The 11,643-nt window shown below is 53.8% G+C and overlaps 1 protein-coding gene across 1 annotated transcript in view; it reads right to left on the minus strand.

Annotated features, from left to right (window-relative positions):
* Positions 1-11,643, minus strand: part of RAB44 (RAB44, member RAS oncogene family) — a 42,593-nt gene that overhangs the window by 13,978 nt on the left and 16,972 nt on the right. The window contains exons 3-8 of the mRNA XM_027771888.1: positions 7,306-7,417; positions 5,799-5,973; positions 4,431-4,577; positions 3,292-3,382; positions 2,867-2,962; positions 790-1,035 (exon numbers count right to left, since the gene is read on the minus strand). Of these exons, the coding sequence (XP_027627689.1) occupies positions 790-1,035; positions 2,867-2,962; positions 3,292-3,382; positions 4,431-4,577; positions 5,799-5,973; positions 7,306-7,417 (867 nt within the window). The remainder of the gene's footprint in view (positions 1-789; positions 1,036-2,866; positions 2,963-3,291; positions 3,383-4,430; positions 4,578-5,798; positions 5,974-7,305; positions 7,418-11,643) is intronic.

Genomic DNA, 11,643 nt, shown 5'->3' on the forward strand with positions numbered 1-11,643 from the left:
GTGGCTCCCATTCATCTTTGCCCCCAAACAGCCCAGGCAGGGGCGCCACTTCGGGGCAAACAGCCTGAGGGTCTGGGGCCTTCTCACCTGCTTTGGGGACACTGAGAGGGAAGCAGAGAAGCCACGTTAGGGATGGGCAGGGTAGGGTGTCACAGCAGTCTGCTGCAAGCCAGAACTGGCTGTCCTTTGTAGTCCTCCTCTCCTGGCATGTGCTCCCTGCTCCTTCTCATCCGATCCTGCTCATCTTCAAGGCCTCTGGGAAGCCTCACCTCCAGGAAGCCTTCCCTGACTGTTCTGGCCTTCCTACCCCGCTCCTTCCAGCCGTCACAAGTAGAGCAATGGCCTACCTGGGATCCAGGCCCGCACGGTACCGTGTGTGTGTGTTTGTGTGTGTGTGTGTGTGTGTGTGTGTGTGTGTGTAATCTGCCAGTGTGTGCACTCACCAGAGAGACAGAGAGGGAGGGAGAAAGCAGGCCCTGTGGGGTGTGGGCGTGCCACAGTCCCTTCTCATCTCTCCATCCTGTTGGGATTTGGGACCTGTACCCACATGCACTCGGCACGGCTTTCAAGCTGCTGGGCCAGGATTGAGCTGCGCAGTCGGCCATGTGGGATTCAGCCCCCTTCGTGACTTGGCCCACGTGTGTCCTAACCTAGCTGTGCGGGCTTGGCCTGTCGGATACCTCGGTTCCCCTATCTGGGCAGGCATGGTAACCTCGGCTGGCCCACCTGCCACTTGCAGGGAAGAGCCCGTGAGCACCGCCTGCTCACTACAACTTAGAGAACTCATACCCCTGCCCTTCCAGGACGCTCCTGGTCCCCACCCAGTCCAGGGATGGTAGCCACTTGCCTGGGTTCCTCCTCCATCTGCCAGGACACTCGGGCCCTAGAGGCACTGAGGTGCCCCTTGGTCACTTGCAGCTGCCCCCGCACCTCCTCCAGCCTCCCGGCCAGGTCGCGCTCAGCCTCCCGCAGCTGCTGGTTCTCAGAGCTGGCCTCCTGGCGCGTGCTACTGAGGCGGTGGAGCTGGGCCTCCAGCTGCGGGTGTGCAGGGTGAGGAGGAGAGAAGTCTCATCGCCGGGAGTGGCCTCCCAAGGCCACCGTGGGGTATAACCCTGCCCGGACTTCTGGGGACCCACCTTCAAACACAGCATTAGGAGGGGGCAGTTACCCCTCTTCAGCTTACTCTGTCCCGTGACCTCCCACCCAGGAGAGACAGTGACATGTCACGGTGGGAAGGAGAAGGGGCCGGGGTGAGAAACACAAACTGGTAGCACCCCATAGCCCACATGGCGGCCAGGCCACACCCCGCTCTGTTCGAAGCCTTGCAAAGGCTGCTGAGCCCCGGCCGGTCTGCAGGGCACTCCGGATTCAATGACACATCCCATGACCCAGCAACGGGGCACTGCTGGGCCCTCAGGGTGAGAGTGACGCTGTCCCAGTGGCCTTCAGGCCTCACGGTCTCCCCCAGCCCTTTGCTCCCCCATGACACCCTGACTGCCGTCTCCCCTGCCTCTGTCTGCCCACAGTCCCCAGGTCCTTCTGCTCCTCTCGGTCATGCACAGCTCACCCCACAGGGCCTTTGCACTTCCCGCCCCTGCAGGCACGCTCTCCCCGAGACATCGCGTGGCTCACCCTCCCCTTTCCTGGTTTTGACTCCCTGGTCACCATCTCAGTGAGGCCTTTCTTGAACCCCTTATCAACTCATTTCACCAATCGTTTCCACTCCCCCGGACCCTTCTCTCGCGCTTCCCTGCTTTCCTCGTCCTCCCCGGCACCCGGCAGTAGCTCACATCCCATGTGTCTTGCTCGTGTGTTTTAGCACCCGTCTCCCTGAGAAGGCTGTAACGCATGGGCAGGGCCTGTGTCTGTTATGTTCCTCAGAACCCAGGACAGCACTGGGCACACAGTAGGTGCTCGAAAAGTAGTTGTGGAGTGAAGGAGGCACAGTTTTGTGCTCACAGGAGACGGAACAAAGAGCCTCCTGTAGAAAGCTCCGTCTCCTCTCCTGGCATGAAAGACCGGCCTTGATGTCCAAGGAGAGCCACCGCAGAGGCGTCTGGGAAATCTGCCATGAGGAAGAGGGGGCCTGCTGACAGGGCCGGCCGAGGCAATGATGGGGAAGGCGCTGGGGGCCTTGTCCTGGGCTGCAGGGGTGCTGCTTGTCCTGGTTACAGCAAATGGGGATTTTTGCCAAGGTCAGTGACCTGCAAGCTGAGGCAGGGAGCGACGGTGGGGCTGGGTCTCAGAGCTGAAGACGGAGCCCCAGTGCCAGCCACAGGTGACCGCAGGCTACGAGACCTGGACATCAGGCAGCAGACCTGATGTCATCTGACCCTGAGCCGGATGCTGGGACAGATGCAGAGACAGGGACAACCGTGCTGTGTAAAGCACCTACTGGGTGCCGAGCACCCTCGCAGGCCCTCACGTACAGGGTTGCTAATCATCCTGGCAGCCTGCTGAGACAGGAGTTCTGACTTCTGTTTCTCTGATGAGGATGCTGAGGCCGAGATGTCAAAACCCTGCCCAGGGGACTGGAAGATGGGGCAGGGTAACACAACCCTGCCAGGCTGACCCACATGGGAAGGTTCTGGGTTCATGTCCAAAGACCTGCCTGAGTGTGCTGGGCATGCACATGTCCCTGATCTGGGGCTGGCTGAGGTTGGGCATGGATCGTGGCACCGAGACCCTGCTGGAGGTACTATCTCTCTGTCTCTCTATCTCCTGCCCTCTCATGGAAGAGAGAACTAAATTTAACGACAACAACAAAAGTGCCCAAGGTCACTCAGTTGACAAGGAAGACCAGAATCGGATATCACTGCCCAGTCACTAAGCCTCTCCACGTTGAGACCTCGTGTTTGTCACTCACCTCCCTCTGGCCCTCAGCCAGCTGCTGCACCTCGCGCTCCTTGGCCTCCAGAACCTCCTGCATCCGGGAGCTGAGGGCCAGGTCCCGGGACTCACTCTGTGGAGCAGACAGGCTCAGCCCTCTCGGGAGACTCTAGGAGCCAGCCCTACTCCACCCCCACCCCGGACAGCAGAGGCCAGCTGTCCTACAGAGGAGGGCTCCCAGGGCAGCGCTCCTGGCTGGGGCCTCGACTGTAACAACGGGAGACTGAGGCTGTGGCCCTGGGGACAGCAAGCCCTGGCAGAGAGGGGAAGGGGCCCAGCTCTGCACTCCCTGCTGCATCTCCCTGGGGAGCTGCTCAGAGCTGGGGGCCCCCTGCTGCCCTACGCTGGCCAGTCACCAGCACTCCCTTAGCAGCAGAGAAATCCACGGGGGTGGAGGCCCACCTCGGCCTGCAGCTGCTGCTTCTCCCGGCGGATCTGCTGCTCCATCTCCTCGTAGAGCTGTTGGACCTCATGATGGTGGGCGGAGTCACGCCTGGAGGGGTCGGAGACAGGGCCTGGGGCTGGAGTCCATCCCACTGCTCACCTCACCCTGCCGGCAGCCACTGGCCCTGTCACCCCGAGGACAGCCAACCCAGTAACTGTCCCCTGGCCCAAATGTTGGCATTGGTCACCCAGACCCCACCACATGGACTCCTGTACCCATTGCAAAGATATCGGTTCCTTCGGCCCTGTCACATGGCCGCCATTGTCTCATTCCTGGCCCCATCTCCCTGCCCCGTAACTCAGACCCTTGCCAACACCAGGGTCCCACATGTATGGGCGTTGCGTGAGAGGTGCCATTGGAGTTGGGTGAGACACGCTTTCCATGCCCGCTCCTGCTAATGGACCAAATATGTCCTCCCAGCAGGTCTCATGAGCCTCCTCTTCCAGCTCAGCTCTGCCCACCCAGTCCCCAGGCCCCACGGCGGGTCCCTGGCTCCTTTCAAAGCTGCGGAATTCAATTCAGATTCAACTCAATTTTTTAAAAAATCTTGTTATAGAGCACATGTGCTCACCACCAGAGGGAGACAGAGTGAGATGGAAAGTGAAAATCACTCCCCTGGGGGATGGCCATACCACAATCCTTTCTTCCCCATTCTTCTTTCAGGGTTTTGGGCGTGCATACACATGTGCTCAGAATGTTTTTCAAGATGCTGGATCCAGGACTCAAACTGCCAAGTCAGCCATGTGGGATCCAGTGCCTTAATCACCATGCCACCTTCTCACCCCTCAATATATATTTTTAAATTTGCTATAGGTTCCTGTGTTTGCTGGAAGCAGAGAAAACAGAGTGTGTGTGTGTGTGTGTGTGTGTGTGTGTGTGTGTGTGAGAGAGAGAGAGAGAGGCCGCAGTTCTCCTCTTGGGATTTTGGGCACACATGCACATGTGCCTGGCGTGTTTTTCAAATCCGGGACTCTAACCCACAGTCAGCCATGTGAGATCCAGCTGCCTTAATGCCACCACCTGGCCTTCAACTCAAAAGTAAAAAGCGCCTACCTCGGTCAGACATGGGGCAAGGTACCGCCCCCCACACACTCACTTCTTTAACGTCAGTTCCAGAGCCTCCTTGTCAGCCCGCACCTCCCGCAGGCGGCTGTTCATCTTGGCCAGAAAGCCCTCCAGGTTGCCAGCCAGTGCAGGCTCCTCCTGCCGCAGCTTTCCCCACAGCTGCCAGATCTCTGCCTGCCTGGGGACAGGAGGACAATCGGAGACTAGGGACCAGTGGGGAGCCACTACTCGGTTTTAATGGCAACACCCCAAGATACTTGGGCATCTGGGACACAAAAATCTGACATCCTACAAGGTGCAACTCCAATGCCACCTCCTCCAGGAAGCTTTCCTCTTCTTGAACTCCCATAACACTCCGTCCCCTGATGGCTCATGATGAATAGTGAGTGGGCAATGTGGGAGCCTGCAGGCCCAGGGCTTCCGTCTGCCTTCTCCCTTCTGCCGTGTGGCTGTGTGACCTTTGACAAGTCCTATCCTTCTCTGGGTTCATCTGTGAAATGAGGAGGCTGGCGCTTGCCTGGCAAGGTCATTGGGGAAAAGAGATGCCCGAAAGCACCAGTCCAAGGCCTGGCACACAGCTGGCACTTAAATGCTGCTTTCACATGGACTTAATTAAGTTACGAGCACAGCTGCCAACGGGCTGAGCCCAGGCCCAGCTGCCAAGTGGGTAAATGGCTCCCCACCCCACTTGCCCTGCCAGCCTCCACCCTGGGTCCCGCCCTGCCTAGCCCCACCCTCCCCGAGCCTAACATGAGGGATCCTGTGTCACGGATCCTGGAGGTGGCTCCCTTGCTGGCTCTAACAGACCCTGAGGCACCTGGGGGATGTGGAGGGGAGGTTTTCAGGCAGGCACCCCTTCTCTGAGCATGCATGAACCCTGTAAGCCAGAGCCTGACACAGACTGGAGGACACACTCGACGGTCTCCACACCTGTGCAGTCCAGGGCATCGCCATGCCTGACGTCGACCCGCCGGGGGACCTCTTTTTGAATTAAGAAAGGCACCCCTTGGGAACCTCCTGGTCTTAAGAATGCACCTCTGGGGGAACTGGCACCACTCCCCCCTACCCGCCGCCCCGCCCAGCTGGCTAGCCCTCTGGAGTGGGTTGTGTAGAACAGGGCAGGGGTGGGGGCCTTCTGAGCAGGCAGCCTCTGCACCTGGTTGTACTCTCAGGATAGCTCCCATGGCTTTTCGTGGCCATAGCCTGGGAAGCAGAGGTCACAGGTCAGGCTACTTGCCTGGGGTCACACAGCTCATAGGCGGCCCAGCAGGGATTTGCATCCAGCTCTGTACAGAAGCCCATGCCCTTGTCACTGTCCAGGAGAGCCCTTACACCCTCTGGCTGGCAGACCGCCCCAACACACACACACACACACACACGCACATGCCACTGGCCTTACTCAGGAAGTAAGTGGCTGGTCCCCAGCTGCTCCAGGAAGGCGAAGAATTCCTCCTTCTCCTCAGCTTCGGCCTCCTCCAGCGCGGGGAAGCTGGTGGTCACAGACACCCGCTTAGAGGGCAGTGGCTTCTTCCTGTGGAGCCTCTGAGAGCTCAGACTGGAGCCAAAGATGTCTTCTGGGAGACAGAGGAGCAGAAAGGAGCAGGGTGGACCCAGGCCCTACCCTCTCACGCTGCCCTCCTGCAGCCCTTGGGGAAGAGATTGTACCTGTATAATGTGGTCCCATTTATACAGAGCCACACCCCTACCTCCCTCCCATCCACCCTGGGAGTCTACTGAAGGGAGACACGGCCACTCTGCAGAGGAGCTTCTGAGGCCCAAAGACTTGCCAGAAGCCACGCACAGCCCCACAGAGGCCAGCAGACTTTCCATGCGTTCAATCGAGATCTATTGAATATCTGCTACGTGCTGGTCACAAAATTAGCCAAACCTCTGTCGTGGCGGAGCTGGCATTCCAGGGAGGGTTGAAAAGGACACTTCTTTTTAAAAATGGAAAAAAAATAGCAAATTTGCCAAGTGAGCCAAAGGAATAAACAAGGGCATTTCCACCGAGAGACTAGGAGGATCGATTTTAGTTGGGATGGTTAGGCGTGTCCCCTGGAGGTGACACTGGAACTAAGGTGTATATAATTAGAAGACCAAGCCATGGAAGTTTCCAGAGAAGCACGTTCCAGGCAGAGAACAGAACATGCAAAGCCCCTGAGATCGAAGCCAGGCTGAAAGATCCGGCAAGTGACCCCGAGGGAGCCCAAGCATTAGGACGTTCCCTGCATGGTGGGCATGAGTGGATCCAGATGCGAAGACGATTCCTTCGGGCCAGGTGGACAGGCGTTCCTCTGTACCTCCACTGCAATCCCGGGCCTGACTCCTCCCCGCGCTCAGCGGCTCCGTCTCTGGGTGGTCACAGCCTGTAAGTGCAGGCTCCTGGCCCTCCTCTCTGCTGTCCTCTACACTCCTGGAGCCTTGGCTGCCCTGCAGACCCTGTGTGGCTCTGCAGACGCTGAAGGCTGAACCATGCATTGAGGGTCTCTGTGAGGACGCCACAGCAGTGGGGGCTCAGTGTCTGAGAAGCCTTCACTTCCTAAATATCTCACCATCTGCTCCTCCCTGAGACCTGGACGTCCCTGAACCGAAGCCAGAGTGTGACCCTTTTCAGATGGAGACAAGGCCTGTTGTCTCAAGATGGATGGAAATGTCCGACCACTCTCTCAAGGAAAGCTGGTCGTTGGGGCGAAGGTAAGAGTCAGAAAACGAGCTTGGATGCCTCTCTGGAGAGGAGGGGATGCTCAGGGAACCCTGATCTGTTCTTGGGGGGTGCTGTTTGAAAGGCCCCTGGCTGGGAAAGGGCTTGCCTCCCCTGCCCATCCAGCCTAGCCCCATGCCAGGTGCACAGAGAGGGACACCTGGCTGTGTAGGAAGCCCCCAGAGGCCCCCACAGCCAGACGTACGGAGTCCAGAGCTAAATTCTTCAAGGGAGAGGAGTCCCTTCCGCTCCACATCCAACCAGTCGAAGATCATCTGTGGGTCCTCCTTACCACCCAGGAAGCTGAACTTGGCCTCCTAGAAGGAAGGGGTGAGTTGAGTCACTGTGGAAAGGCCATGGGAGGCTCTGAGCCACCCTCCCAAAAGGAGAGAGGTCTGTCTTCAACCTTCTCCCTGGTACCTGACCCAGGGCCTACCCTGAGGCTCCTCGGTCCCACCCAAGACAGCCCTCTCAGCAGGACCCCGAACTGGCTTTCCATTCCTTTTCCTTTCTCCCAAATCAAAGTGTATCTGTCCTGAATCCCATCCCTCTGGACCTTGATAAAGGACAGCAGCTAATCCTTCCAGAATGTGTTCATCAGTGTCCAAAATTGATCTGAAACTGGAGGCCAGCAGGCGGCATGGTGGGTAAGGCACTGAACTCCCACATGATCAACCACGGTTTGAGTCTCGGTCCCAGCGGTTTGAAAATCACACCAGGTGCTTGTGTGCGTGTGCCCAAAATCCTGAGAGGAGGGTGGAGGAGAGGGGATGGAGGTGTGGCATCGCCCCGAGGGGTGATTTCTCCCTTTCCCTCTCTCTGTCCTCTCTCTGGTAAATGCACACACCTTATGGCAAACAAAACAAGACAAACAAACGAATGAATGGTGGACAGCACATCCCTTCGGCGTGATATGGGGACAGAAGCCACCCAATACCTTTGGGTTCATAATAGTGTCCTTGGTTCATCTCATGACACTCAGACTTAATGATGTCACGTGTTGTAGATTTTGTCCAGGAGAGCTATAAATTATTTTTTGTCAGCCAGAGCAGGTAACTCCAAAGATTAATGACCTGCTGGATACTTACCAGCTTTTTAACGTCCAACTCCACCATCTGATGTTTTTTCATTGCCCATGTGTACATGCACTTGCCAAATGCAAGAGAAAGCACTCCCCAATGAGGCGTGGCCACACCACAATTCTTCCTCCTCCATTCCATCCTGTCAGGACTTGGGGCACACACACATACTTTTTGAGCCACCAGGGCCAGGATTTGAACAGCTGCGGGCCGTGTAGGATTGGGATCCCAATGCAGAGTAGTCCTCAGCAACCTGATGCTAACATTTCCTTGTTAAGTTGCCTAGCTTTTCAAATGTCCCTTGACCCATTCATAACATCTGTCATTATTCAACGAATTCAATAAAATCTTCCGTCTGAGTTTGGTTATATTTGCCTGCAGGTCATGATGTATCTTTCTGAAAATTATCCTTTGACAGTTGTGGAGAGTTCATGGAGACGGCTCAGAGCTGAGGAAACTATGACAGGGGCTCCTCCCGGACTCTTTGAGCCCAGGGGCTTCTTGGCACTTGGAGGGATCCCACAGGTCACAGAACCTTGAGTCTGCCGATTCTCGACTGCTCGAGTTTGTTTCTTCCTCCTTGCTGAGTCTGTGTTTGTTCTTGGTGGCAAGTGACTGACAGGGTATGTCCCCTCGGCAGCAGCAGCAATGAGGAATCTAATCTGATGGTCTACGAGGCTATCTCTGTGGGGTGTAGGGGGAGGACCTACAGCCTGTTAAGAAAATGTGCTTTGCTAGTCTTTTGGTTCTTTGTTTTTCTCTGACCTCAAATTGATTAAGAATTTTATACCCGCTGGGAAGCGGGACAGTTCTTTGAGATTTGGACGGGGAAGTTTTCCTGTGTCTGTGTTTACTTTTGGTCTGTGGCTGGAATTGTAGAAATGAAGCCAGACATCGCCTTGCGTGTCTGTGTCTATACGCTCATAATTCGAAGAGGCCTTTAATTTTTATGGTGAGTGTAAAATATTTTTTCTACATCTGGAAGGTATTAATAACTTAGAGTACTATGTTTCTTAAAGGAGCTCTTGGGTTAGGGACCAGCAGTTGGCGTAATGGCTATGTCACTGGACTCCTGTGGAGTTGATCGCGGTTTGAGTCCCGGACCCGGTGGCTTAAACTCATGCCAGGCATGTGTGCGTGCATGCCCAAGACCCCAAGAGGAGAATGGAGGAGAAGGGATTGTGGCATTGCCATCTGCCCTGGGAGGTGATTTCTCGCTTTCTAGCTCTCTGTCTCTTTCTCTCTGGCGAGTGCATGCGCCCTATAGCAAAAACCTCTCCAAAAAGAAAAAAAAAAAAGGAGGTCTTGGGTTGATTGATTTGAAGAGACAAATAAGGGGCCAGCAGGTGGTGTAGTAGTTAAGGTGCTGGACTCCCACATGGTTAACCACGATTCAAGTCCCAAATTTGGCAGCTTGAAACTCACGCAGGGTGCGTGTGCACGTGTGCCCAGAATCCCAAGAGGAGAACAGAGGAGAAGGGATTGCAGTGTGGCTATACCCCCGGGGGTGATTTCTCATTTTCTCTCTGTCTCTCTCTCTGTCTCTCCAGCAAGCATGCACACCCTATAAGCAAAAATCTCTCTCTCAAAAAAAGAGATAAATGATTATATAAATCTAATGTTCCTTAAAACAATAGAAATTAAAATAAAATTCTCATTCTTTAAATGTGCTAGACTTTAAAAAAAAAACTTTCTTATAAAAATTGCTAGCTGGCTCAGAAAAAATTTAAAGAGCCAGGTTCACATAATTAAGGTGAATCTTTGGATAAATTTGACTCGCTTAATCATTTTGGTTTACAAAACACAAATATTAGCTACCCTCTGTGCTTTCTGTTAAGTATAATACAGATACACATTCTGTTTTTTATAAGACCTGGGTTTGTTTTTTGTGAAGAAGCTAGGTCATCTGAATTTCCTACATTTCTAATTCATCAAATACATCATTTTCTGTCCATATAACTAAGATTATAAAAATATAAATTTGTGTCCAACTAAGTTGATTCATTATTTGAACGAATACATTTAATATCCACAGTAATAATATTTTAGCATGTCACCTTAAACATGATTTCTAAGATCTTTAAGAAAGCAAGCCACCAGGCCTGGGACTCGAACCACAGTCAGCTATGTGTGAGTCCACTACCTCAATTACCACATCACCTACTGGCTCTGTTGGCCCTATTTCTTATGTTTATATGTTAGAAAATAGTATATCTTTGGGTCATGTCAACAAGTGAATTCACTTTTGCCAACTTTATAAAGTTGTGTAACAGATGGGCCTACCCTATAACCTGGATCCCACATGGCCTACCACAGCTTGGAACCTGGCCTGGAGACTTGAAAAACATGTCAAGCACATGTGCGTGCATGCCCAATCCTGACGGAATGGAGAAATGGGAGACAAGGGATTGCAGTGTGACTATGTCTCATGGGGGCGGGGGGGGTGCTTTCTCCCTATCCCTTTCTCTCTCTGTCTCACTGTCTCTGTCTGGTGAATGCATGTACCTCTGGCAATTACAAAAATAAAGAAGTTGTTCAAGGAAAAGCAGGGACTTAAACAGACGTTGGTGCCTCCATAATAGTAGCCACAGGGCCAGCAGGTGGTGCGGCAAATGAGAGGCTGGACTCCCCATGGCCGACCACGGTCTGAATCCCAGACCTGGCAGCTTGCTCACACACTCTCTCTCTCTCTAGTGAGTGCATGTGCCCTGTAGCAAAGTCTTAAAATAATAGCAATAGGGGCTGGCTGGTGGCGTGGTGGTTAAGGGCTCTGGACTCCCATGTGGCCAAGCATGGTTCTAGTCCCAGACCTGGTGGCTTGCTTTTTCTCTTTCACTTTCTCTTTCTCTCTTTCTTGCTCTCTCTCTCTCTCTCTCTCTCTCTCTCTCATTCTTGCTCTGTCCCTCTCTGGTCAAATTAAAGTAAATAAATAAATAAATTTAAATTAAAACAATTCTAAAAAAAGGGAAAAAATTGCATAATAACTAAAATTAATTAAAAAAAATAGTAGCAGCAACTTCAATAGCCAAAAGATGGAAGCAACTACAAGCCCATAAGTAGATGAGGGATGAAGAAAGCATAATATATTGGGGACCAGCATTTGGAGTAATGGCTACATTGCTGAACTCCCATGTAGTTGACCGTGGTTCGAATTCTGGACCCAGTGGCTTAAACTCATGTTGGGCATGTGTGTGTGCGTGCCCAAGATTCCGAGAGGAGAATGGAGGAGAAGGGATTGGGGCATGGCCATACCCCCGGGGGGTGATTTCTCGCTTTCTGTCTCTCTGTCTCTTTCTGTCTTTCTGGCGAGCGCACGCGCCCTATTGAAAAAACCTCTCAAAAAATAAAAAAAGAAAGAAAGCATGGTATAGGGGACAGCAGGTGGCGTGGTGGTAAAAGGCACTGGACTCCTACATGGCTGACTACGGTTCAAGTCCCAGGCTTGGTGGCTTGCTTTCTCTTTC

Source organism: Tupaia chinensis, unplaced genomic scaffold (assembly GCF_000334495.1).
Source record: "Tupaia chinensis unplaced genomic scaffold, TupChi_1.0 Scaffold000238_1, whole genome shotgun sequence".
Lineage (NCBI taxonomy): Eukaryota > Metazoa > Chordata > Mammalia > Scandentia > Tupaiidae > Tupaia > Tupaia belangeri.